The sequence below is a fragment of the Phoca vitulina genome, unplaced genomic scaffold (genome assembly GCF_004348235.1).
Source record: "Phoca vitulina isolate PV1807 unplaced genomic scaffold, GSC_HSeal_1.0 scaffold40, whole genome shotgun sequence".
In the NCBI taxonomy this organism is placed as follows: domain Eukaryota; kingdom Metazoa; phylum Chordata; class Mammalia; order Carnivora; family Phocidae; genus Phoca; species Phoca vitulina.
Genome location: NW_022589743.1, coordinates 16083380 through 16111266, shown reverse-complemented (window position 1 = coordinate 16111266; position 27887 = coordinate 16083380). Strand labels below are relative to the sequence as shown.

General features: G+C 53.8%; 2 protein-coding genes across 3 annotated transcripts; one reads left to right on the top strand and one right to left on the bottom strand.

Annotated features, from left to right (window-relative positions):
• The first annotated feature begins 756 nt into the window (after nt 1-756).
• CUNH17orf50 (chromosome unknown C17orf50 homolog) lies at nt 757-2986 on the top strand. The gene is made up of 3 exons (XM_032429034.1): nt 757-769; nt 2298-2631; nt 2739-2986. Exons 1-3 carry the CDS (start codon nt 757-759, stop codon nt 2947-2949), a joined length of 558 nt encoding a protein of 185 aa, XP_032284925.1. The 3' UTR covers nt 2950-2986.
• Nucleotides 2982-27137, bottom strand: MMP28 (matrix metallopeptidase 28). Of its 2 annotated transcripts, XM_032429032.1 has the most exons (8): nt 26706-27137; nt 15485-15564; nt 15082-15269; nt 9956-10180; nt 7864-8109; nt 6421-6570; nt 5942-6109; nt 2982-5099 (listed from the first exon to the last, which is right to left on the bottom strand). In XM_032429032.1, the coding sequence occupies exons 1-8, from the start codon at nt 26814-26816 to the stop codon at nt 4705-4707; spliced, it is 1563 nt and encodes a 520-aa protein (XP_032284923.1). In that variant the 5' UTR covers nt 26817-27137; the 3' UTR covers nt 2982-4704. The 2 variants fall into 2 exon arrangements, with proteins under 2 accessions (XP_032284923.1, XP_032284924.1); XM_032429033.1 differs by lacking the exons at nt 15082-15269; nt 26706-27137 and having other exon boundaries at nt 15485-15767.
• Nucleotides 27138-27887: the final 750 nt, after the last annotated feature.

Genomic DNA, 27887 nt, shown 5'->3' with positions numbered 1-27887 from the left:
AGACATTTTCTCCTGTCAGACTGAGGCTCTCCAGAGCTGGGTTTGCATCCTCTAACCCCTCTGCCTACTCCTGTCTCTGCCAACACAGGCCACTCTGAAGGCCCGGAAAATAAAGGGTTCTCCCAAGTATCCCCTCCCCAAGCCCCAATTCTCACACACACATTCGGGAGCTACACCCAGCTCTTGCCTGGGCCCTGCTTTCTACTGGACTTGGAGGCATTTCCTCGGCTTCTTGGAGCTAAGGCAATGAGCTGGAAGTAAGTGGAGTGGGGAGCCAGGGTGAGGAAGGATAGAGAGAAGACAGAAAGGGGAGGAGAGAACGTAATGATGCAAGTAAACATAATGCTTGGAGTGCTTTCTGTAAGCCAGGTAAAGTCTGGCACTGTGTGACTATCTCTAATTTACAGATGAAGAGACTGAGGGTCAGACAACATGCTGAGGGTCACGTAGCTCTTATATTTATGTGGCAGAGCGGGGATTTGAACCCAGTCTACTGGTGGCCAAAGCTGCCCCCTTCTCCCCTTTAATGCCTTGCCAAGAGGGAAGGTGGAGGGACACCTGGGTTTTAAGTGCTCTTGGAGGCTCTAGAAAAGGCAGCTATTCCTGGGTGGAACCCTAAGGGCAGGTGAAGTTCTAGCCTCACCCCTTGTGATCCAACAGGGGCCCTAGAGATCAGACAAAGTTCTATGCGTTCTGGGAACTCTGTCTCATCCCAGTCCCTGATCAGGGGAAGAGGGCAGCACAGCCTTGGGAAGAATGGATAAGCATGGTGAGTGGGGCTGGAAGCAGGGTGGGGACGGAGGACAGGACCACTGACTCCTGTCAAGTGCAGATGCAAACCCAGGGTGGGCCAGCCCACCCATCGCCATGGCGACCCCAGAGAAGAAGTTCAGCCTTTTCTCAGTTACTTGTACAAGCCCTCTTCTTTCTTTTCCCTGAATATTCTTGACATCTGCTTCCTCATCTTCACCTGCTGCTATTTGGACCTTTGTGTTCTCTGGCCGGGACCGCTGTGACGATGCCTAAGTGGGTCTCCCTCTGTCCTGCAGGGACACCATCCTAAAACACAGCTCTGAGCATATCCCTCCATCGGAAAGTTCAGCGGCTCCCCACCCCTGAAGGACAAAGTCCAAACTCCATAGCCTGGCACCCAAAGTCCCAGCTTCCTTTCTAACCTCATTTCCTATTCCCATTTCTCTCGAAAAGTTCCAGTACCCCTTTCTGGCTGTGCACTAAGTCTGGCCTTTCACAACCAAAAGGCTCCTTGGTGTGTTTTCTAATGAAAAGTGCAGTGGACCCTGGTTTTCCAGCTTCAGCAACATCGAAAACTGGCAGAATCTTTGAAACAACTTTTTTTGGAAAGGTTTCGGAAGTCTTAGATGAAATTCAGAGGCCTCGGTTACCTCCCTCGCCCCTACCCGAGGTGGTTGTGAAGGTGAAGGGGCACAATGTGTGAAGAATTTAGCACAGTGACTGCATACAGTTGGTGCTCAATACATGTGAGCTAAAACACTAATTGTGTCATTCCCCTTTGTCCCCAACCTCTTTAAACAGGATGGGCAGGGACCAATAGGAATTCTCTTGACCTTCCCACCGCAAACCACTGTGGTGTCTTCCCTGGCCTCATCCACCTGCTTTTCTTTGGAAGTCTAGCTCCCCAGATCCAGCAGAGAGCAGGACAGACACATGGTGGTGCCGGGGGGAGGGAGGGAGGTTGCCGAATGATGGACTCCTACCAGGAGAGGCCAGGTTACTTCCCATGGCAGCCTGGCAACGTCCTGCCTGCCAGGATTGCTGTTATGAGTTATGAAGTTTGTGCTCTCCATAAAGGCACCCGCCAGAGGGACACTGGGGGCTGAAATCCAGCTGGCAATTGGGGTCAAGCCTGGAAGGAAGAGGAGACACCTTTTTCTAACTGGCTCACTCCTAGGGCAGCCTTTTCCTAACTGGTCTGCCCATGGTGGTGGTGGTGGTGGTGTGTGTCGCAACCTGCTCCCCGCCTCACAGTCGCCCTGGACAGGAACACTATTTTTTCCAAATGGGGACACGGAGCTTGACAGAAGCGACGTGACCTGCCCCGAATCCTCAGCGAGGAAGAGTAGAAACCTGGGAAATGTGGGGCAGCCCGGCGGCCCTGTCTCACCCGGTGCAGCCCGTGCACACTGTCCTTCAGGCGCTTGCCTTTTTTGGGGGGGGGGGGGGGGGGGGGGTCGGGTTGTGGACAGCAGTCAGGGTGCCCGGCTCTTCCCCGGGGACAGCGGGCCTGCGCTGACCTCCCCCCGCCCCCCGCCCCGCAGGAGTGAAGACCCCCTTGTGGAAGAAGGAGCCGGCCGAGCCGCCGGCCAGCGAGGCGGAGGCAGCCGCAGAGGAGGGGTCGGAGGAAGAGGAGGACGAGGAGGACGAGGAGGCGGCGGCGGCGAGGCCGCGGGAGCAGAGCGGGGCGGAGGGCGAGGCGCCGAGCCGGGAGGCGGAGGGCGGCGAGGGCCGCGAGCGGGGCTCCGTGTCCTACTGCCCGCTGCGCCAGGAGTCCAGCACCCAGCAGGTGGCGCTGCTGCGGCGCGCGGACAGCGGCTTCTGGGGCTGGCTCGGCCCGTTCGCGCTGCTCGGCGGCCTGGCGGCCCCCGCGGACAGGTAAGGGCGCGCCCCGGTCGGGGTTGGGGGGCAGGGGCGGGCGGCGGGCGCGGGGCCGCGGCGGGAGGGGGCCGCGCGGGGCACTGAGCGTCCCGGGCCCCGCGCAGGAAGCGGAGCCTCCCGGAGCCGCCGTGCGTGCTGGAGACACGGCGCCGGCCGCCGCGCGCCGGGGGCTGTGCGCGCTGCGAGATCCTTTTCTGCAAGAAGTGCAGGAACCTGCACAGCCACCCGGCCTACGTGGCGCACTGCCTTCTCGAGCACTCGGATCTGCGGAAGGTGCGGGCTTCGGGGGGCGCGGGGGCCGCCGGGTGCCCCTGAGCGCCCCCGCCGCCAGCCTTTATGCCCTCTGTTCTCGCCTGACCCCAGCCTCCCCGCCACCACCTCCTCCAGAAGTGCCCCTTCCCAGAGCGCCTCCTCCAAGCCCGCAAGCCGGCCCGCGGTCGCCGTGGGCCTGCCCACCTGTCACCCAGCGCCCACGCAAGGCTGAGCCCAACATCACCTGGGGCTCCATGCCTCCATGAGCGCCTCCCGAGGGCTCCCGTCCCGGCGGCACCCAGTGCCTCCCGCCCACCGGACTCGCGCCCCAGGCACAGCCTCACATTCATCTCCGGGGTAGCTCAGGTCCTCTGGCCCAGTGCGCGGAGGCATCGCCTAGAGAAACTAACCCCTGGGCTCCCTCACGGCTGAGAAACCTGCCCCTGCCCCCCCAATCACTCAATAAAGCCTCTAATCAAAATGCCAGAGCCTTGAGGTGGGGGCCAGGTGGCTCCCTTGAGGGGGATAAAGACCCTCCTTCGCCTTCCCCGGGGTTCAGGTCGGAGGGAAAAGGACAGGCGGAGCGCCGCCTCCTTCCATCTCCCCCAGGACAGGGTGGAACAGAGCACTTGCATCCAAGGTCAGTCAAAGGCCATTCCCCCGAAAATGAAGGCTGAGGGCCAGGAATGCCCCTGGGGAGCTGAGGGCTTACTCTTGCTAGATCATTCTCCCCTTCCCCTGGAAGCCAGGTCTTGCAGTGTTTGTGCAAATGAGGCACTGGCAGGTGTGGGGGGTGGGGGTGGGGGGAGGACAAGAGAACCAGGTGCTGAAAGGTTGAGACTGGCTGAGGCAGAAGAGAGAGAGGCTGGAGAGCTGGTTCCTTCTCCAGGAATCCCAGCTATTCTTGGCCAGCCATCCAGCTCCTGGAACGCTGCATGTGTGGCCTGAAGAATGGGGCCATTGTGAGCACCAGGCCTCCCCCAGCCTGCAGGGACCCCAGCGCCTGCAGCAGTGCAGCCCTCCAGGGAGGCCCCCGCCCTCTCCCTGCCACCCATGGCTCTCCAGCTTTTTTGCTTTTTCGGGCCACCTCTCCCCATCACGACGACTCACACAGTCTGTAGTCTTGGCTTGGACGGGAAAGAACATTGTTCCAGCTGCTCCAGCATCCGTGCTCTCACTGGAAACCATTCCAAGGAAGGCTGATGCCTGCTTCCGGGCCCACCAGCTGGGGGCACCGCTTTATTCCAGTGGGGCCCAGCAGGCCTGCATCAGTCTCCCTCTTGCTCTGGGTCCTGACCCCCCACCCCGACCCCCACGGCTCTCTGAGGTTGGAAATCCTTATACCCAACCCACCCAAGCTTCCTGGAGGTGAGGCTTCTCATTTAAAAAGACACAATTCTCCAAAAACTGAGCCAGGGAGGTCCTGAGGAGAAGGAGACAGTCTTGCAAAGTGGTCCCAACCTCTCCATCGAGTTTTGCATCCTCCCTGGCCGCCCAGTGCTGTCGCCTCATGGACAGGAAGTGCACCTTTAGCAGAAGAAACAAAATCCCCGAGGCTTGGGGAGGAGAGTCCTTTGGGAAAGGGCTGTGGGGTTTGAGACCCTTTTTGGCTTCTCCTTGGACTGATCCCACAAAGATCAGTGTCTTAAGAGCACAAAGCAATTCTCCAGGAAACAAACGCAAACTTTCCTGTCTGGTCTTCTGCAGGGAAGCTCAGAGGCTTCCAAGGCAGGTCCCGTTCCTGGGGCAGGGGACACACGTTGGCCACAAGGGCACCAACAATTCACTAAGGGGTGAATTGTTGCAATTGGTGCATCTTCAGAACAGGGAGCCCCCCGAGTTGGCGTGCCAGCAGCCCATCCAGGGCAGCTCTGCGGCCCAGCGGCCCGAGGCGGTCGCCCGCAGTCTGGCCTGGTCAAGGCGCCAGTAGCGGTCATCTCTGAAGAAGACGATGGAGCCGTCCGGCCGTGGCAGGGCGCCGCTGACCTCCTCGGGGACACCACCCCAGTCCTCCAGGCCTCGCGGGTAGTAGGGCTCCAGCTGCAGTCCATCTCGGGCCAGCACATAGTAGTGGGCACCCTTGAAGAGGATGAGTCGGCCCAGAGGCGGGAAGAAGAGGGCCGCGTCGGGGTGGCGGGGTAGGCCCCCCGCCCGGCACAGCTGTGGTGAACCCCACACTGGCTTGGGGCCCCGGAACCTCCAGCATCGGCTCCCTGTAGGGCATCGGGAGAGTCAGGGTGAGCTGGTGGCTCTCACCCTTTGGTCCTCCACCTCACCTGTCCCCCCAGACCTGTGCTCCCCCTCATGTTGGAGCCCAGGGTGGTTAGTATTTGTGATCATCAAGATGGATCACACAGTACTAATAATTCGTAGGTAAGATGGTCCCACCGGGACTGTAGTGGTCTAGACTTCCAGCAGGTGTCAGCAGAGGGCAGACAGCGCAGCGGGAGCATCCGCGGGAAGTGGGCAGCAGGCCCCCTCCCTGAATGGGCAGTGGACCATAGGGAAGGCCAGTCACCACCATTTCTACACATAGTTCTATGAGGGCAGGAATTTTTGTTTTGTTCATGACTGTATCCCAACACCTCCAATCGTGTCTAGTGCATCCAAGGCACTCAGTATTTGTTGGATGAATGAAAGAAACTATTTACTCACATAATAGACTGCACGCTCCTCGCGACATTATGTTTTAATCCTCCTTCCCCAACAAACCTGAGGGATTATTTTCCCCATTCAAGGTAATTCAAGTCCAAGTGACAGGCCCAACCTCGCACAGCCAGGATTCCAAGGAAGCAGGACTTTCCCGCTGGATTGCAGAGCTCAGGAGTGGTCCTCTGCTCCCCTTCTAGACTCTTCTCTGCAGCTCTCCCACCCTCTCTCTCTGGGACAACCTCAACGCCCATGCCCTGCAATCCATCCCTGAAGGAACCTCCTGGTAGAGTTCCCTGGGGCCGCAGGTTCAGAGTGGAATTGACACCCCTCCCCTCTTTTGACCTTGGACAGAACACCTCCCTTCTCTAGGCCTCAATTTTCTCCTCTGCCCCAGGGCTGGTACCTTTGAAGAAGTAGAAGTCCCCACTGTCCAATGACACCGCAGCAGCCTCAATGTGGGGGGGCAGCCCCGCCCACCTTTCCTGTAGTGGGCGTGGCTCTGAGACATTGCCGTCCGCCGCCACCTCCCAGAAGTGGCTTCCTTGAAAAATGTACAGTCGCTGTTGCCCGTCTGTCCGGAGACAAGAGAGTTGAGGAGTGACCATCAGCCTCTCGCCTTCCTTCCAGGGAAGGTGCTTTCCTAGAACCAGCTTCCCAAACTCAGGCGAGAGGCTGTAGCGTGCACAGCTGGGGCAAAGGGAAGGCGCGCAGAAGGAAGCAGTGTTTTGCTTGGCGTGGGCTTGCTACCCCTGCAGAATGCTTGTGGCTTGGGATTTCTGGATTTATTATTCATAACCCCACCTCGTATTCCAGCTCTGGAGACCCCTGGAGATGTGGGGGAGGAAAGAAAAAGGAAGCCAGGCGCAGGGGGGACCATCTTACCTACAGTGATGGCATCGAAGGAAGAGTGGCAATATTTAGGACCCTGGATTTCGGGGCGCCTTTCCTGTGGTCTGTGGGGGTCCCAGGCCTCAAAGTCAGTGAACAGCTTTCCTGGGAGCTGGATGGCCACGGAGCCGCCCTGGGGCTTCCCTTCATGGGGAAGGAGAGAAGAGAGAGAGCACACACACTGGTTGGGACATGTGTGGAGGGCTCAAGACCTCCTTTCTGGCTCCTTCCACCATGATCTGGTATGGGAGGCAGGGAAGGAGTGTGAGGGGTGGGGGGCTAAGAGTTGTCCTTGGTTGTCGGTATTATTAACTATAGCACTAAACTCAAAAGTCCTCTCTCCTCCGAAAAGTCTGGGAAAGAGAACCCTACTGAGCTAAAACTGGAGTGGGGGACCACACAAGAGTTGGGCACTAAGAAGAGCAGAAGGTTCTCTTCCCTGAGTCCTGGGCAACACAGATGGCATGAGGGCAGAGTTCAGGAGCCCAGGCTGCGATAGTTACAGCAATCATAATAATTACATCACCATACTTCACTTATGAGAGTGAGGCAGAGTCCAACAAGCTTAGAATTTGGCACCAGCTCCTGCATCCTGGTCTACAACTTTCTAGCTGTGTGACCTTGGACAAGTTATCTAACCTCTCTGAGCCCCGTTCTCCCCATCTGTGGACAGACACCTCATGAGTGTGTTAAGTGTCTGGCCCATAGTATACACTCACGAAATAGCAGCTGTTCGCGTACGTTCCTTAGGCTACAGAAACCTAGGGCCAATAGCCCTGTGAGGGAAGCAGGGCCTCAATGATTATCCCTTTTCTCAGAAGGTAAAACTGAGAGCTCTCCGCGGGGAGATGCTTTGCCCCCGAGCAACTGCTTATCAGGAATGGCACGGTGACTTGAACCCAGGGCTCTGCCCTGCCTACGCACCAGGCACTCTGAGGGAGCCAGCCGTGGCCGGTTGGGAGGCAGCACTGGCCAGTTCATTCTGGAAGGAGCTGGAGGAGGGGGGAAACCTCGGCTGGGTCTACCTCGAGGCAGAGGCCCAGGCTTGGAGGGGAGCAGCACCAGCGCCAGCGAGGGGGCTCGGCTGCGGGAGAGCAAGCGGGGCAGGAACGAGGGCTGGGACGGGGGGAGAGGTGGGACGGGGGACTGGGTCTGGGTTGATGGGGCAGCGATGGGAGAGGGACCGCCGAGGCCGGGGTCGGGCAGGACTCTGGGGAATCAGAGCGCCAGGGAGGGCGGTGCGCGGGACCTGGTTGGGATGGACAGGCCAGGCGCGGGGGGCTTTTTTGGATGTGAGGGGAGCCGCGGCTTCGGGATCGCGAGGGACCGGTGGCGGGGAGGCCGGGTTCCCGCGCTTCCGACGGCGGCTGCTGCTCGCCGCGCGGGCGTGCGGGCCCCGGGGGCGGGAGGGGGACGGGCGGCGGGCCGGGGGCTCACCATACAGGCCCTGCACGGCCAGCACGTCGTCCCAGCTGAGCAGCGCGTCGCGGCCCAGCCGCTTGTAGTAGGGCGCCATGAGCGCGCGCGGCGCCGGCGAGTGCGGCAGGCCGAGCGTGTGGCCGATCTCGTGCGCCAGCACCACGAACAGGTTGCGCCCGCGGCGGCGGCTCAGGGACCAGCGCTCGTCGCGGTCGAAGTGCGCTTCGCCCCGGCGGGGCAGGAAGGCGTGCGCCAGGGCGCCCCCTGCAGGCGGCGCAGAGGGTCAGGGGAGGCAGCGTGGTGTCCATACAGCGTGGGGCCTAACTGCTAACTGCCTGGGTTTCCATCCCGGTTTTCCTATTCGCTAGCTGTGTGACTTTGGGCAAGTAGCGCTCCCTCTGATCTGGAATGGGAATGATGATAATGAGCTGCTTCTTCCTCACGGGGTTGCTCTGGGGATTACAGAGGGATATGTGTATACGAGTAGGTTACATATCATATTTCGTGCCTAGCCCATAATGAATGCTACACAGGAATTATTTTCACAAAGATCTAGGTAGGAATAGGTATAGTGGTTACCCCAGAGGTCGGCACGATGGGACCTTCTGGATGATGGTAATGTCGATTCTTGATTGGCGTGCTGGGTGTGTTTATGGGTATGTATAGTCTCTTTAATAAAAAGTATATCTATTTTTGTGTTCTTGCCTTTCTCTCCTGGGGCCCCTCTGTGGGTCTCTACCTCCTGTAGTAGGAGTGAGCAGAGGGAGTGAACTGGATCAATGATGTTCCAGCTTGTGGCATGCCCCAGAGGGAGCTTATCAGTTACGCAGTTCCCAGGACCCCAGGCTTCACGATTCACTTTCTGCAGGGGCAGGGGTCAGCCAACGGCTCGGTGATAATGTTGGCCTAGAAGCCTGCTGGGGGCGCTTCCAGCCTTGCCTTCTTGGATCCCAGGCCAACCGGGACTGACCACCATTAAAGGAGAGCCGCCTGGGGTGTGGACGTGGGCCATGTGTGGACCAATACGTGCCTCCTGTTTTGGATATGCCTCGAGCTGTCCGAGCAATATTAGCCCTTTCCGCTCACTCCTCCCACTAATCCTGGGAGACAGATGGCAGGTTTCAGAGAGAGAACACCTAAACTCAGACAAAGCGCCTGCCCCAAATCAGAGAGCTTTCTCCCAGTCCCGTGCTGTCTTAGCCGCCACACTCCAGCCGAGTATAGGCATGAACATTTCATGTAGACAGCAGGGGTGAAGTGAGTTACATGCAAGAAGACATATGTGTTACATGTGGATTCTTGAAAAGCTTAGATTTCTCCCAGTCCTAACCTGGGTCCCAGCAGCAGGGCCTAGACGTGGGCTTTGCTCAGAGTGGGCTTGATGCCAAGTAGAGGAGCGCAAGGGAGGTGAGGGCCCAAATTCCCAGGCCATACAAGGGCTCGAGTCCCCAGCGTGAAGGGGTCTAGTCAGGGCTCCTTTCATTATTAGGGTGGGGGGGGAGGGACGGGGTGGGCGATGCACAGGTAGCCTGCAGTCAGGTTCTGAAGGCCAGGGTTGGGCAGAATAGGAGGAGAGCAGTTTAAATTGCTGCCGTAAGCCTTCAGTTTGGCGGCAAACAGGAGAACTGGCTGGGCTGTGCGAATGCGAAGCCCTTCGGTGGTGGGTAGGGGATAGAGTGCCTCTTGCGCTGCGGCAGTGACTGTGGGAGTGGGCGTGGGGAGGGCTGGAGTGGGGTGGTGGTGGCCTCTGGGTGTTTTTAGGGTGGTGGTCGGGAGAACACCCACTCTTGGAGAACAGGAGAGGCACAGGCCTGTCTAGAGGCAGAGGACAGATGACGGGACCTCAGAAGCTTCTCCCAGAAAATACTCTGGAATCTACAATGCACTTTCCACGCAGAACCTCATCTGGCCTTCCCTTCAGCCATGTGGCACACAACTGGGCAGAAACCATTGTTCCCATTCTACAGAGGAGGAGACTGAGGGTTCTTTGAAGGTGGATCCAGCTTGGCCAAGGCCAAAGGGAGAGCAAAGGCCCCATTGCCCTCCCCAGACTGCCTCTCCCAGGTGGGTTCCCCTCCTGCCACGTGAGAGAGAGCCTCCGTGTCAGCACCTGGGCCATCAAAGGCGTTGCCCAGCCCGTCGTTGTGGTCCCCTTGGAAGAAGGTGAGGCGGATGTCAGCGGGGACTGTGGCTGGGGCCTCCCAGAATTCCAGCGCTGAGACATTGCTCCACAGTTGGAAGGCAGCGCGCACGGCCCCACGAACGGCCGGCTCCGGGAGGTGCTGTGGCCAGTTCACCAGGCGGTAGGAGAGGTGCTGCTTGTGCCACTTGCTGCCTGCCAAGCGGAGAAGCCGCGTCGGTCACACCCACCTGCGGAACCCGGGCTGGTCCCCAAGGACCCATATGAGGCGGAGATAGGCCCTCCTCCAGGGAGTCCTGGATTTGAAGGGGAGTAACACAGCCCTTGTCCTGGGAAGAGCCCGTCTGGCTGGGGAGACACTGCTCTCGAGCTGACAGGTCTACCCTTGTCCCAGAGAGGCCCCAGTCTAGTGGCTTGGCCTGGGGAAGTTCCTCGGGGAGAGGTGACCTCTGCCCAGGAAAAGCCCCCAACCTGAAGGACTCTCTGGTCTGAGGTCTTCTTCCTCACAGCCTGGGCTGAGCCTGAAAGCCGCTCTGCACCTCTTGCTGGCAGCAAATCCCTACCCCTGCCTACTGGGGCGGGGGGAGAGGAGAGATGGGGCCCCTGGGGCCCCAGCTGTGACCCCTTCCTCCTCTCCTCCCCTCACAACCGCCTGCCCTTCCCGTTCCAGTGCCGCAGGCCTGCTGCCGACAAGCTACCAAGACCCATTTATTAGAGGTCTTTCCCTGACCCCTGGCCCTCCCCCTCACTTCCTCAGGGACTCTGGAGAGCTCCGAGGTGAAAACAAATAAGAACAAAGGGTGTGTTTTGTCACTCACTGAGACAGAGAGAAATTTTTCCATCTCCACTTAGCTACGAGCTTCTATTCCTTTGCCCAGAACTGCAGTTCCTCCCCTGGACCTAAGAAAGACTCTGGCCTCTTGCCCAAGCCTCAGGTCAACTGAGTCCCCCTGCAGCTCACCACACACCCAGGACCAGGGTGCTTAGAAGGTCCAGATCCTGAGTTTTTCATGGGCTATTTCTGAGCCTGGCAAGCTCAGGGGCTGAGATTGTGACCCCAGCTGGAAGACTCACAGCTCCCAGGCAGGCCTCATGGGCCCAGGGAGTGCATAGGTTTCGTGTGATCTTTGGGGCCTCAGTTTCCCAAATGGACCAGAATTCCTGAGGTATGGGTGACAAGTAGGCAAGCCTGGCCAGTGGACACAGCCCTCTCTCTCCTTGGAGGAACAACTGAAGGTTCAGACAGCCTGCCCTTTTGCCTCGGGGAAGTCCTTGCCTGAACCAGGGAGGAGGGCTGAAGTCATGGAAGTTTGGCCATCTCCTCATCCGACCTCTCTGCTCTGTTCTGGGGAAATTGAGATCGGGGGAAGGGACCTGCCCAGGGTCACAGAATGAGTGAGTAGCCGAGCTAGGCCCCGAGCCCAGGCCCTGACATCTGACCCAGTGCGCTTTCTACTACACCACACAGGTAAACAGGCACATTTGCTAAGACTCAAGGCTTATAATTTGCCTGAACATGGCTCCCACGGGTCAAAGCAGGGGCTCTGCATGAGCTGAAATTCTCCAGATGGAAGGGAGGGTGCTAGAGAGCTGAGTGCCCTTTCCCTCCCTATTCCCCATGGAAGTGGGGGAGGGGAATGTCTTTTCTCCCACCCTGAGCCAAGCTCCATTCCAGGCAATGCTGCCTTCCCAGGCCTGTTTGGTCTGGCAGCCACCCAACCCCTCCCAGCCACTGACCAACACTCAGGGAGGGAAGGGGGAAGGATTCTTAGGAAGGGAGGGAGACAAGGAAGGCAGAGGGAAGGCCTGGGGTCCAGAGGTGACTCGGAGGGCTCTGGACTGGCTGGCTCTGGGCACTTCCACACCCTGCTGGGGCTGACCGACTCCCAGGCTCTCGCTGCCCACCTTCAAGCTGCTAGAAGTGTGAGGCAGGTCCTTCTGCCTCTTTGCATTAGAGGGGGGCTTCGCTCAATGGGCAAGAAAGGGAAGGTGACAGCTCGCAGGATAAAAATCCTCTGTGGACGCGCGCGCGCGTGTGTGTGTGTGTGCAGGCAGGCTCGTGTGTCTTTGGAGGAGGACAGGGAGGACAAATAGGTACAGGACTGAGAGAAAATGGTTAATTTTCCTTGAGAGGGGTGGTTGGTGTGCCTGCCAAGAAGGAAGAACCCCCCTCCCCCCACCACCTACCCTCACCAGCAGCCTGAGCCCTCTCTCCATCCTCTTCCTCTTAGAGCAGCCTGGCCACCCCAGGCCCCATCCTGAACTCTGGCCCAGGCCAGGCTGGATTCTGCAGTGACCTCTAGGCCACAGAAGCACCTGGCAGTGCACCGCCCACGCCCTTGCCCCCAAATCCAAAAGGTAAGAGGGAAAGACAAGGACATGGGGAGGAGTGGAGACCTAGACACCTGACTCCCAACAGGCAACGGATACTGTGGAAAGAAGCTGGTCGGAATCCCAACACTTCTACTCGCAACCTTACATAGCAAATTATGGAATCTCTCCAAACCTTAGTTTCCTTATTTGCAAAGTGTGGTTGGTAAGATTTACTTGTAAAAATGAGAAGGCAAATGAACTAGAATGTATGGGTGCCGGGCATGTGGTGGGTGCTCAGTAAATGCCTACTCTCTTCTCCTTCCTTTTCCACCCCAGATTCACCCCTGGACCCCATACCCTCCCCCCTAGCTCCTTGGGGGACCGAGGGGGATTGAAAATCTCCCCCATAAGCACAGAGGGGACCAGACACTTGGAATGAGGTTGCCAGATTTAGCAAATAAAAACATGGAACACCTGGTTAAATTTGAATGTCAGATAAATAACAAAATTTTTCTTTTTTTTGGTATAAAAGTGAGCACAAAACAATGATTTGTTGTTCACCTGACATCCAAATTTAACTGAACGTCTTATATTTTGTCTGGCAACCCTACCCTGGAACCCGACTTCGTCAAGAGAGCATTTGCCCACAGAGTAGACAGTCACTGGCCTAGAAATCCACATCATTTTTAAAGCCGCCACCCGTGTTCTGGGGTTTCTCACATGGGGAATCTCACTCAGTCCTCCCAGTGATGAGAAGGCTTGGCCACACTCTGGCTATGTGGCCCTGGGGAAGTTTCCTAAGCTCTTTGTCCCTTAGTTTGGCTCTCTGTAAAATGAGGATAATGATGGTCCCTATCTCCTAGGGTTGTTATGGGATTACGTGACTTAACCCATCTAGAACTGCACTTGGCACATTATAAATGCTCAGGAAGGGTCAACTGTTAAGAATACATTTTCCAAAGGAAGGCATAGGAAGTGTTCAGTGCCTGCCAAGCATACAGCTCCTTTCTAGGGAAGGTCTTCTCACTCAGTGGGTAAAGGAAGTCGAGCTGCTGTGGTTCAGGTTATGAACAAGAGAGAAAGTCTCCATCTAACCTGAGCCACTGCTGTCTGGACCAGGGATCAGGGCCAGACAGTGACATGGGGCTAGGCTGGTAGGGCAAGGCTACCTGCCTGGGAGATGCCTTAGCTTGAATCTCTGTTCCAAATGGATGCTCCAATTTGAACGGCACCAAATGGGTTCCATCAGCTACTCCCATGAGAAGATGCTGCCAGAAGGTAGTATCTCTGGTGCTCAGGTTGTGCCCTGGATGCCCAGGAGGCATCATCCCCGTTCTCTGGGAGACCACCTATAGCCTGGAAATGCCACTGCTGAGACTGGGTCTGGGGCCGCCCCACCTTCCACAGCAAGCCCCCTCCCCTTGGTGATCAGGGCCCATCTCTACTTTGCAACCAGAAAGAGCCTATGTCCTAGATGAGGAAATGGAGCAGTGACACACTGCTGAGCCCAGAGCCCCAGCTCCAGGAATGCTGTCCCAGCTCATGCTGCGCCTCTGTTCTACCTCTGTGGTCCAGAAACCCAGTGGGATGCAGAACATGTTGACACCAAGGACTTCTCGACCCCAGCATTCGGACCCCATCACTGCCATCCTCCAATAGCTGAGGGGAACACCCACAGCTTCCTTATGGACTAGCGAAGAAATAAAAATGACCTATGAACCTTGTGTTCTGTTCATAATGGATATTGTTGCTGCAAGTAGTTAATGCAAATTAAAAGAGACAATGGCCCAAAGTGCTCGCGGTAAATTTGATTATAGATGAAAACCTGACTCAACAACCCCATCTTGTTAGAAATCCTAAAAACTGCAGAAATCAGGTCAGAGAAAATTAGACTTAGTACAAAGAAGATGTTAAAATTGCACACAGTAAAACTCGTTATTGATGAAGAATTGACAGAAGAATCAAATCTTCAGAAATCTTAGGTCTGTAACATTTGACCCTGGAAGATTGGATCTGGACAAAAAGGAGGAAGAGGAGGAGAAAGAAAGATAAAACCAAAACCACAAACGGAGAATCACAGCAGCAGGAACTGTGATGTATAAAATGAGCAGTGATGAAATGTCCAGAATAGGCAAATCCATAGAAACAGAAAGCAGATGGGTGCTTGTCAGGAGCTGGGGAGAGGGGGCGGGGAGAGGGGGAGGGGAGTGACCGCTAAGGAGCATGGGGTTTCTTCTGGAGGTGATGAAAGTGTTTTGGAATTAGATTATGGTAATGGTTGCACAATTCTGCGAATATACTAAAAAACACTGAGTGGTACACTTCCAATGGGTAAATTTTATGGTGTGTGAATTCTATTCCAATAAGGCTGTTAAAAGCGTGCTACAGACAAAATAAAACTGATCGGTAAATCACATCTTTGTTGAATAATTCTTATGATGAAAACAACTTTGGGAAAACATAAAGCAAAACATTGGCAACAGTTTCACTGCCCTGCATAACTAACTGATCAAGGAATTAAGTGGGCTTGATGGGGCTTGCTGTGGAAAACATCGGCATAATGAAAATCCATCCATTTTGGTGTAATTCTGATTTAAATGTCTGTGTTCACAAACATGGCCCTCCACTTGAGGGGTTCTATTCACCCACTGCTCTCCCCTCTCCCGCCCGAGGGAAGAGGATACCGACAAAGCCCAGTCCGAGGCTAGGCTGGTTTTTTTCTCTGGCCACGGGGCTTCTGGGTGTTGGGAATCCTGGCTTAGGTAGATTTCAGCAGGGCTCACCTTGCTTTGCAAAGCGTTTCTTACGCCTCATTTTGGCCCGGCGTCCAGCAAACAGGGCACTGACCCTCTCGGTCCAGGCCGCCTGACTGTCTGTGTCTGCCACCCCACAGCGGGGCCGCATCATCTGGCGCAGGGTGGCGGGGTCTAGCACACCGCTGATGGGCAGCTGAGATACCCTCTGGAACTCCCTGTCAGGAGGAATTGAGATAAAGGACCACAGTGGGAGGGTGGGTGGTGGGGGTGAGGGCAAGGAGTTTCCCTGGAGACAGCAGGAGGCTGGTGGCAGGGTTGGGGGGGGAGCAATGGAGCATGACCCTTGGACACAGAAGGGAAGCCAGCCATCCAGGAGGAGGGAAGAGGCAACCCAAGCTTGCCCTCTGGCACCCCCAAATCCCCCACATACCTGATGGCATTGCTGAATCTTGCCGTGGTGAGGTCTTTGGGGACCTGCTCACTGAGATAGCCGTACTTCTCCAGGAATGCCTGGGGGAGAGAGGAGCGTCAGCTTTCCCACGGTGTGGCATCCTTTCCCCTCCCTTGGTCTCTGAGGGTCCGTGACACATGCATCATGCCCAGTCTCACCTTTGTCCCAGTGAAGTCTATGAGCTACAGGAGAAGGAGTCCTGGGACCAAAGCCAGAAGGACGTAGACTCCGTCTGTTCCAGGCCACCACTGACTACCTTGATGGTCTTGGGCAAGTCACTCAATATTTCTAAACCTTAGCTTCCTAAATTCTCAAACTGGCCATGGAGTCCCTACCCAGAGTATTTCATGGCATCGTCAGGGATCTAGCAGGGCATGCTGGACAAGTAGAGTTAGGGGCTCTGGAATCACGGTGGCCTGGGTTTAAATCCCAGTTAGGAAGCTATTTCTCTAAACCACAGGTTCCTTATCTGTAAAAGGGACTTAGAAACAGTATATAACTTACAGGTTTTTTTGGTGAGGCTTGATCACAATAGTGACTACAAAGCACTTAACACGGTGCCTGTCACCTAGGAGGGGCTCCATACAGAGCAGCTTTTATAAATATAAATATGCACTCAGCTCTGCTCCTGAAACATCTCGCCTGTCTAGGGAGTTACCCTGTATTAATCAGAAGTTGGGCTGGTCACCCACAGGCTCTGCCATGTCTGGCTTGGGAATTAGTTATCTTTCTATTCTGGTTTCTTCCTAAACAATTCACGTCCTCCCCAAAGCAGGTATGTTTAAGGCCCTATGAACAACAAATGCACTTGCCCTCAACTCTATGGTTTGTATAAAAACTTGGCTCCTTAGAAAAGTAATTTTTGGGGTGGTGCCTGGGTGGCTCAGTTGGTTAAGCATCTGCCTTTGGCTCAGATCATGATCCCGGGGTCCTGGGACCAAGTCCTGCCTCGGGCTCCCTGCTCAGTGGGGAGCCTGCTTCTCCCTCTGCCTGTCATTCCCTCTGCTTGTGCTCTCTCTCTGACAAATAAATAAATAAAATCTTTAAAAAAATAGTGTTAAAGTAGTTTTGGGGGGAAGCTGGCTGGCTCAGTTGGAGGAGCATGTGGCTCTTGATCTCAGGGTTGTGAGTTCGAGCCCCACATTAGGTGTCGAGATTATGTAAATAAATAAATAAATCTTAAAAAAAAAGTAACTTTTGAGTTAGAAACCTGCAACTTCCTCTTTTCATTCACTCATTTGTTAATTCATACAATGTACGAGGTACACTGTCAGGTGCAATGACCAACAAGACTTGTGGATAGAGACAGACAGTAGCAACACAGATAACAAGTGAAGGAGACAGTTTGGGTGCTATAAAGAAAAGAAACTGGGTGATGTGATTGAGAATAACTTTATTTTAAAATATTTTATTTATTTGACAGAGAGAGACACAGCAAGAGAGGGAACACAAGCAGGGGGAGTGGGAGAGGGAGAAGCAGGCTTCCCGTGGAGCAGGGAGCCCGATGCGGGGCTCAATCCCAGGACTCCGGGACCATGACCCGAGCCGAAGGCAGACGCTTAACGACTGAGCCACCCAGGCGCCCCGATTGAGAATAACTTAACGAGAAACTTTCCACCAGGGAGGTCAGGGCAGGACCCTCTGCAGAGCTGATATTTGATGTGAGTCGTGAAGAGTGAGAAGTAGCTGGCCATGCAGTGAGGTGGGAAAGACTGTTCCAGGCAGAGGAGGAGCGCACGCAGAGCCCTGAGCTAGGAACCGTGGTGATGTGTCTGAGGGACAGAGGAAGGCTAGAACACAGTGAGTGTGAAGAAGGAGGACATGTGATGAAGCCACAGGGAGAGAGGCAGGACTGCCACCCAGGGTAGGAAAGGGGAGCTTTAGTTGAGTCCTGATTCAGGTGGGTTAATTGTGAGGACTGAAAGAAAGAGAGGAATCCGGGATGGCTCCTCAATGTTCGCCTTGGATGGTGAAGCTAGAGACGGCATAAGGAAACCAGAGGGGGGCCAGATGGGCGTGGATGCAAGTAAGATCCATGCGGTGATGTCAAGTGGCATTAGTTGTAGGATCCCAGAACTCAAGGGAGAAGCCAGAATCTTCCAGCATGTGGATGATGTGATGGCGGTGGACCTGGGTGTCATCCCCTGAGGAAGTTACTGTAACTGGAGAACATCTCATGGCCCAAATGCCTTTTCGCCACCACCTGCCCTCACACACCTGGAAGCTGCTCTCCCCGTGACCACGTGTGTGGAGGCCAGTGGTGAGAAGCGTGCGACTCATCGTCCCTACCTATCACCAGCCCTACCCTTCGGGGAAACCATGCACTTGGCTCCCTGCTTGCCCTTGTCCCTGAGAAAGCCTCATCGATGGATTAAAAGAAATGTCACCTCGGCTGCTTAATTCCTATACAGACACACATCGTCTCTCCTTGTTTAGCCCTCCTGGCTGTGTTACCTATATGGAAATAATTTTCTGTCTTCCTTGTTCTCTTACTCACTTTCCTTTGCTGCATTTCTTGAATCAACACCAATCACAGCTGCTGCCTCGAGGAAAAGGTGCAAATTGAGAACAAAAACTAGACACGAAGAGCCAGGATGGGCAAGCTCCTAAGCCTTTGCAAGTACCCAGTCTTGGCTTTGTGAATTTCATTATATCCGCCCTCAGCGACTTCCACATCCTCTTCTCAATAAAGCCACTTTCCATAAGGAATCCTTATTCTGGACAACAGACCACTTCCCAAGTCCATTTCGTTATTTTTCTACACTAATTTATTCGTATTTCAGTACTATTTTCTTTTTTCCCTTTCCAAATGTGCACTATTTTGGGATGCATAATGGATTAAAGGAGTTCTAGTGGCTTAATCTGGAAGACCATTTATTGCCCAAAATAGTATGGCATCATGGAATAGCCAGTGGGCTTGGAATCAAGAATCTGTTCCCAACCCTGACTCTGGGTGGCCAGAGACAAATTACTTAGCATCTCTGAGCCTTCCATTTCTTCGCCCGTAATGTGAAAACAAGAATAACCCCCACAGGGTTCTCAGAAGGATTTTTATTTTTTTTTAAAGATTTTATTTATTATTTATTTATTTATTTATTTATTATTTATCAGTCAGAGAGAGAGACAGAGAGAGAGAGCGCACGCACAAGCAGGGGGAATGACAGGCAGAGGGAGAAGCAGACTCCCTGATGAGCGAGGAGCCCAATGTAGGACTCAATCCCAGGACCCTAGGATCATGACCTGAGCCAAAGGTGGATGCTTAACCATTGAGCCACCCAGGCGCCCCAATTCTCAGAAGGATTAAGTAAAGCAATGCCTATCAGCATACATAGTAAATAATAAACAGTTGATCTAGTTGATTTACCTTAGTAGAAAAATTAACAGACTTTTGGAATGCAACCCGTCTATAAGACGGGAACTGCTCGGAACAAGGCAGTTAGAGCTCTGTTCTCAATTCAGGTGCTCTATCTTAGACTTGCCCCGCCCCAGCCAAGTGCCTGATTCTCTTCCTTGTCTCCTCCCCTTCCCTTGGTGAGGATGGATAGAGTGGCTTTCTAAAGGAAGTTGGAAACTCAGTGTCCCCTTTGAAGCCGATTTGCTGAGTGACTTGGGAGAGACCGGGTCACAGGCTAACAGGCTGGCACTCCCTGTGCTCCTCCCCCCAAACCCACCCAGCCCTTATCAGAAAGTTGGCTCCGGTTCTGGAACTATGAAGTCTTGGACAGAGCAGAAGGGAGGGGATACTGACTAGCGGCGTCTCCTGTTTCCTGGCTGGGCTGCCGTGTCTGGTACTTTGGCAGGCAAGGTGGACTGGAGGGCAGGATGAGGGTGGAGGCCTTTTTTAGGGGTCCATCAGAGGGGAAATCCTGGGCCTCTCTTCCTGACTGGTCTCTGGCACCCTGTGGGTTGCAAGGCAGAGCCGAATTCCCAGGAGGCAGTATGAGCACGTGAGAATGAGAAAAATAAATTTTAAGAATTTGACATTTTATATTTCCACAAAAGCCCTGAAGTATTTTTTTAAGATTTTATTTGAATAAATGAATATTTGAGAGAGAGAGAGAGAGAGCGCGCACAAGGTGGGGTGGGGAGGGGCAGAGGGAGAGGGACAAGCAAACTCCCTCCTGAGCAGAAAGCCCGATGCGGGACTCGATCCCAGGACCCTGGGATCATGACCTGAGCTGAAGGCAGATGCTTAACCGACTGAGCCACCCAGGTGGCCTGCACTGAAGTATTATAATAGCAATTATCAGAACTTAAGGATTCCCTTACACTTATTTTAATATGAACATTTGTATTTTAATATGAACACTTTAAAATTACGTATAGGAAGAGGCCCTTCATATCCTCAGTGCTGAGTACCCTGAAGTTCTGTTGAGTGGAGGCAGAACCACACCCTCGGCTCCTGCAGCTGTCCCTAACCCTCTTCGGTGAGCCCATTTGCCAAGCCTCAGTTTCCCCTGCAAAGGTTACAGAAGTGCCCTGTCTGCATGGGGGAAAGAGCAGAGGTGGGGGGCCGGTGACACGTGGTAAAGGGATCCCAGAAAGAGACACAGGACTAAGAGGTAGAACTCCTGTTCTCATTCCAGCTCGACCACTAATGCCTTGGAGGAGTCATTTCCCTTCCAGGCTGGAGCTTCCCCAGGGCTTGTCCTGTGTTCTCTTAGGGACCCCCGAGCTCTACCTGGGGTCACCCCCACCCCCTGCATGAAGGCCGTGTCCTGGCTGCTCCTCTCTGCCTTGCGGTTCCAAACACCAGGTTTTCTCTTTGCCCCGTTCTCCACCCATCCTCTCTCCTGTGGAGCCCAAGGCTTAAGCTGAGTGGAGAGGAAGCTGGAGGACCGTGCCCCTTCTGTGATTCACCCTGCTCAGGCCTAAATCTTGTGACAACCTGCCTCACCCACTTGGTCAGGGCTGGGGCCACTTCCCTGGGGAGTCGCCTCTGAGAAGTTCTGGGAGTGGCTGTGGTGTCTGAGTAAAATGAAAACGGTTCTCCCTGCGACCCAGAAAGCTGAGTGGGATTAGAACTCTGGGGGTTCTAGTCCCGCATCTGTCTTGACTTGCCATGGAAGGGTATATAGAGCCCAGCCCATTTAGTGCCCGAGGGATGGGGAAATTTCTGGCCATTTCTGAGCAGGGCAAGACTAGCAATGAGGTGTAGCAAAATAAATTGAGGCCTGAGTCAAGAACTCTGAGTCACTGGCCTGGCAGAGCAAGAGCCCTGGGCTGTGTCTTGAGTTTTATTCCTGTGCTACTAAGACCTGTGTGTTCTTAGGCAAGTTCTGTCCCTCTCTGTGCCTCTGTTTATTTCTTTTCTTTCTTTCTTTCTTTAAATATTTTATTTATTTATTTGAGAGAGAGTGAGCATGAGTGAGGGGAGGGGCAGGGAGAGAAGGAGAAGCAGACTCCCCAGTGAGCAGGGAGCCCGATGACAGATGACACGGGGCTCCATCCCAGGACCCTGAGATCATGACCTGAGCAGAAGGCAGACACTTAACTGACTGAGCCACCCAGGCGCACCTGGGCCTCCATTTCTTCTTCCATAAAATGAAAGGGTTGGATTAGAGCTAAAATGTACTCCAGCTTCATCTATTATCATAGCCTTGCCTCTGCAACTGATTAGCTGTGTGAGCTATGACAAAGTACTTAACCTCTCTGTGCCTCAAGGTGTGACATACAGGTAAGAACGCCTTAGCTTTCTCACAGGAGTGCCGTGAAAATCCAGTAAGAAGATAAGATACCCTGGGAAAGCTTTATGACGGTTGTCCCATTAAAAAGCTATAGTCACAGAGCTTTATTGCCGGAAAGGAATTTTGTTAGGTAAGTCTGGGAAGGGCAGCTCTCAGTCTTATGTCTCCAGAGTGCCTGCAACATCCTCCATATCAAAGAACTGCAGGAGCAAAACTGGGAGAGAAAATCTCCAGCAGACTCCCCCATGAGCTGACGCGGAGCCTGACATGGGGCTCGATCTCACCACCCTGAGATCATGACGTGAGCCGAAATCAAGAGTTGGATGCAGGGGCACCTGTGTGGCTCAGTCGGTTAAGCGTCTGCCTTTGGCTCAGGTCATGATCCCAGGGTCCTGGGATCGAGTCCCTTGTCGGGTTCCCTGCTCAGTGGGGAGTCTGTTTCTCTCTCTCTCTCTCTCCCTCTACCCTTCCACCCCTGCTCATTCTCTCTCTCTCAAATAAATAAATAAAATCTAAAAAAAAGAGTTGGATGCATAACCTACTGAGGCACCCAGGCACCCTGAGACCAAGAATTTTTCAATTGCAAAATGGCAAGATCACTCAAAAACCATGTTGCTTTACCTATGGCTTATTCCATCCCATGTTACATTTCATTATGATTATAATCTTTCCATAGTGACTCTATGTGATTGTCTTTGTCATTCAATACATCTTGAGCGCTATTAGCCAAGTCAAGATGCAAGGGATGATAGTTGGTGTTCTGCCTTGGCGTGTTCTATATATAAAAATATGTTTCTGGTAATCAGGAACACAGCGAGTCCTTGACTAGTATAGATCTTTTAAGAGTCTGGCACCTTTGAACTTCACAATGACCTTGCAAGAACATAGGCAGGACAGGTGTTGCTAATCCCATGTTAAAGATGAGGAAAGTAAGTCTCAGGAGAGCGAGCAGTGTCTTGCTAAAGGATCCTAAGTGAGCAACAGAACCAGTACTCGAGTTCAAATTTCCTGACACCTATCCAGGATGTCTTATTTTACATTCAAACAAGTGACTCAGAGGCTTTAAACTGAAGGCACAGGGGCCAGCCTGCTCTCTCTACTGGGGAGACCATTCTCAAATGAGAAAAAGGTAAAACAGGGGGTGTTTCTAGCTGGATTCCTTCTGTCTCCTCTGTAAGCAGGTCCAGGGCCAGAGCAGAGGAAAGAAGCTGCTTAGGTGGTGGACTCTGGCTTTCAGTAGAGGCTGGGCTCACATCTCTCTTCACACCCCAAACAGGTCATCTGACAAGCCACATGTATTTAACGGGACTCAAGCATGTTCCTCTTGCTCTCTGGCTCCTGGGTTCTACTGAAAGCCCCGGGGCAGTGGGACCAGCTAGGACCCTTTCCCTTCATTGGGGAAAAATGCCTCCCCTTCCCTCTGTCTGACTCCCTTTATCTTCTCCTCCTTTCCCTTATTCCTAGTCTCATATTCACAAAGTTCTGTCTGGGTGTAGCCTAGATACCTCTTGCTGTAATTCCCCCCTCCTTTTATTTTTTGTCCTTAAGGAAGTTGGAAAAGATCAGCGGGTCAGTCTCCGTCCAGACCCCTCTTGTACTTTTTCTAATGCCAAATAATCGTACTGTATGGACCCATGGTCCTCACTACGCTTGCAGAGCTAAATTTAGGGCACAAAATAATGCCCTAACCAAGGCCGGATTTAGGGAGAGTTGTCCACCTGTCTCGCTACTATAGTCCTATTTCCACTACCCAGCTTTTGCTAGATCCCTTAGTTTTCAAACTGATTTGACAATGGCTTTTCCACCAGCTCATTGTCCTCTGGGACCTTCCAGAGCCCCTTCTGCACTTCTATTCACCCTGTACCCGTGAGTCACTGCACTCAGCTCTTGGGAACGGCATTCACACCCGGGCTTCTGGGTTTCTGACTCACAAAAAGTAAAATGGATGGCTCTGGGGTATGAGAAACAGACACTGCATCTGTGGGTGGATACTCCACAGAAGCTGCAACATTTCCCTGGAGAGGCGAACTGGCCAGCTCCTTGTACTCGCACACTGAGAGCAGCTGTGCAGATCTGCGTAGACCACTGAATGGAAGGTAGGTCCTGGACATACCACCTGGGTGTTTAAAGAAGGTCCAGGGGAAGCACAGTAGGTAGATCCCTTGGGACAGTCCGTGTCACCCAAATACAAGATAGGGCCTGATTGCGAATGGGAGGGGGGCCAAGGTGATGATGTCATTCATTAACTCTCAATCTTGCAACTCAGCAGTGGAGGCCCTTCCTACTCACTAGTGTCATGAGCAGTCCTAGTTTTCCCAAGTGGGCAACAATGAACTTGTTCACAATGCAGCTTTGTAAGCGGTTAGTCTCCTCCCCGGCAAAGCCCACTTTGGAAAATGCTCAACTTTATTATTTTGTATGCCTGCAAGGGACACACACAGGCACAGGGATACACACAGAGACCTGGGAACACAGACACATGCAGACAGACAGACATGGACACCCAGGCAGACGAAATGTACACACACACACAGGCGCGGGCATATAAACACACCACAGCCAAAGAATGTTAGCTCGAAGAGAGTCATTTAAGAAGCTTGGCTCCCTTACTCATAGAGGAGGAAGTCCTCCTGCTGCAGTGAGGGGACTAGCTCAAGATCACACAGCTTGTTTTTATGATTTCTTTCCTTCTCTGTCCTGAACTCTGAACTTTGTCCACGAGCTCTGCGGGAGTGCTCTGCTTTGCTTAGGGTCTAGCTCTCTGCGCCCCAGTCAGGGAATTAGACCTGAGCAAGGAGCCAGGGTGATCATGGGGCTCACTTTGTGTGGTTCTCTTCTGTGGATGGTTGTATTTCCCCAAATGACCACAATAATAGCTCCCATTCCCGTGCTCTTCTTACAGTGACTTCCATGCTCCTGCCACCAGCTGTAGGGTCTGCGGTCCCTCCCCTTGACCTGGAGCTTGTGACTGCTCCAGGCAATGGGGTGCAGCAGAAGCAATGCTACGAACCTTCCTCATCTCGCTTATAAAGAGGACAGGGCTTCTGCTTGCCCTCTCTCTCACCCTATCGCTCTCTCTTGGAATCCTCATCCTGGAGACCCAACCACCATGTTTGGGCCCAAACTAGCCCACCTGGAGAAACCACGTGGAAAGGCCCACGGGAGAGAATGGGGGCCCCCAGCTGACAGCCAGATAGGTGAGTAAAGAGCTTTTAGATGATTCCATCCCCGGACATTGTAGAGCAGAGACAAGGTGCCCTCATGCGCCCTGTTTGAAATTCTGACCCACAGTATCTATGAACATAATACATGTTTGTTTTACCTCACTAAGTTCTGGGGTAATTTATAATGTTGCCATAGTAACGGCAACACCATCTCTTAGGAATGATAGCTCTGTGTCGCCTGTTGTCCAATGCTGAAAATAGTTGCCTTACGTATTTTGTCCTGTGTTATTGTTCTAGGAGAGCTAGTCACTGAGCCAGTACTTTCTTTCTTTTATTTTTTACAGATTTTTATTTATTTATTTGTTTGAGAGAGAATGAGCATGAGCGGGGAGAGGGGCAGAGAGACAAGCAGACTCCCCGCTGAGCCGGGCTCGATCCCAAGATCCCGAGATCATGACCTGAACTGAAGTCAGATGCTTAACTGACTGAGCCACCCAGGTGCTCTGACCAAGCCAGGACTTTAATCTGAAGCTCTGTTCTCTAAAATAATGATAAAGATAATAATAACAAGAATATTAAGAGCAGCTTCCTTTTATAGATTGTTTTCTATGTACTAGGCACTGTGCTGAGCATTTTACATACATTATCTCAATGAAACCACACAGTCTTATGAAATAGGCATTATTAACCTCCATTGTACGGAGAAGAAAACTGAGGTTCAGAGAGATTAAATGATTCACTTATGGTTTGCACACATGTCTGTCTGACACTGAAGCTCATGCAATTGACCATTTACAGAAGCACATATAGACATACTAACACCCCCGATTTGCATATATATTCATACATATGTACATGCATAGGCATATAGAGACACATACACATTTCCAGAGTTTTTAATACTTTTAAAATATTTCTTGTTCTCAGAGCTAAAAATCCCCTTCCCCCAATTATGTTAAATAGACTGCAAGAGACTCAATCTGCTTAGTATTATGTTTCCCAAGCACACCCCAAGATAAAATTCTCTCCATCTGGGGCCACCACAGGCATGGGCGGCAGAGATATTGTCTCTGTTCTCCTGCCAAGGATTGCCTGGGACCCGGACTTGGGGGGAGGTGGGGCGGGACTCTTAATAGGACTTGGCTTGGTAGACGGAAGCCTTCTCCTGGGGCCATGAGGACCATGCACTTGATGTTGTAAGATTCTAAATTCAGTGAAACAGAGTGATTCCCAAATGTGCAAAAGCAGAGAGCGCAAAACAAGAGACCAGTGCTTGGAAGGGGAGAGTGTGGCCCCCATTGTTGAAACACGGTCATTTCCAAATATTCCAGAATAGTGGTGGGAGCTGGCTGCTGGAAGGAAGAGCCCTTCAGTGGGGGCTTCTTCATTCTGGAGGTTTCTTAGATTCAGCATGCCTCTTCTAGGGAAGGGGAATGGGAGGGTACTGAGAAGTTCTGGACTGGCAGTTTTAGGGCAGGAATGAAACACTTAGGGAGCAAGAGTCTCAGGGCCGAGCACTGGGCTCAGGAATTTAGAACTCCTTAAAATAGTGGAGACCCCAGTCCTAATCTTGAGAATAGATAAGAACACAGAGATGTTTCAAAGAAGTGATACGTATTATTACAATCACCTTTATCTGGAAAATAGATACCCCAAGTGGATCCCCACCCCTGCCTCCAAAGAGCTCACCTTGTGCAAACTACAGCAAGCAGCTGAGTCCAGAGGAGGGGAGTCAAACCAAGACCCTCCACCTCCCTGCCTCCTTTCTCAAGTTCAGTCCTGAAGCACTGTTCCAAAGCTCCTTAGAAGCAGTTCTTGAAACTATAGTACTCTTACCCATTTTACAGGTTAAGAAATTAGTACCGAGCTTGGACGCTGCCTTGCTCAAGCTGGTCAGTGGCAGCACCAGCCCAGTGCTGTCTCCTGTGTCCGGGGCAGTCTGTGGTATCCTCTCCACCTCACCAATCTAGGGGGCTCCGCAGCCTCTGGGAAGGCTCGGGACATCGGATGAATGAACTGCCAAGTCTCCGCATCCTAGGCGGTGAGGAACAGTAGGTCTGCGCCCAACTGGGGTGCAGGGGCTACCTCTCTCTCAGCTGTTGCCCGCCTGTCCCATCTTGTCGCTCCCTCCTGCCCCCCCCCTCCCTGTCCGGGAAAATCAATACAAATCCGTGTGCCTGTGTGGTCCCAGCACTGGCACGGGGGAGAATGCTCCCGAGGCTCTTTGTGCGGACGGGGAGAGGGTAACGCAGATCGCCGGCTCAGATGAGACGGCTGGGTGGCCTGACTGCAAAGTTCTGGAGGGTCTCTAGCACGCGGCCCCCACTCCGCCCGGCGCGCATCCTTTACCTCGGCCTCCCTGCGCAGCTCCTGGCCTCGGCGCTCGGAGAGCTGGGCGTCCAGGCCGCCCCACAGCAGCAGCGGCAGGGCGCGCAGCAGGAGGCCGACACGCGCCGCCATCTCGCCGCCGCTCCCGCCACCCGGGCGCGGGCGCGTGGGGAGCCCCTGGGCGCCGGGCTGCCGGAGGCGGTCAGCGGCGCCCTGGGCCTCGCGGATGCTCCAGCTCTGCGCCGCCCCTCCGCGGAGCGGGAAGGGCCGGGGGGGGGGGGGGCTCGCGGGTGCCCCGGCTCCGGGCGCAGGGCCGCCCCTCTGGGAGCTTCGCCGGGAGCCGGCCCGAGGTAGTGCAGCCCCGGCAGTGCCTGCCCGCGGGTCGTCGGCCGCGGGACCGGGAAGGCGAGGGAGGAAGGGAGGGAGGAGGGGCGGGGGCCGGGCACTCCGGCCCCACCCACTCCGCTCCGCCGCTGGAACACGCCGCAGTCCCGGAGCCTCTTCCGCAGGCTGCACAGCCTGGCCGGGTGCCCGCCGCCGCCCTGCCCACCCGTTCTCTCCGCCAACCACCTCCAGTTGATCCGGATCTCTCCCGGGAGGGCGGGGGAAGAAGGGTCTCCTGGAGATTGTAGCTACTTAAGACTTCGATCAAGGAGGGTCCTGGCCTGCCTGAGGGTCACATTATTTCAGCCAGGCTGGCAGGGGGCGAGGCCCTGGGCTATGAAAGAAGGAGCCCCGGGCTGGGGTCAGAGGACTGGGGCTTGAGTTCCAGATCTGCTCCTTTGCTAGCCGTGTGAATCCTGTTTCCATTACTTGCCGGCTGTGCGGTCTTGAGCAAGTCACTCACCCTCTCTGAACATATTTTCTCATCAGTAAATGTCGATAATAAGAATACTAATGTCATGTGGTTGTAGGGAGCATTTAATGAGAGAATAATGTCTCTAAGTAACTGAGCACTGTACCCGACATCGTGCAGTACGCAATTAATAAGTGGTAGGCTGCCGCTTTGTGACTTTTGGCAAAGGATTTAACGACTTCCAGCGTCAGGTTCCTCCTCAATAAAATGAGAGCAAATGATATTTAGTTCCCAGAGTTGCATGGAGATTAAAAGAGAAACTGAGGGCAAAGTGCTTGGCTTAATGTATTCCACACAGTCCGTAGCAAAGGTGGAGTGAAACGATTTACGTGAGAGCCTTCGCTAAA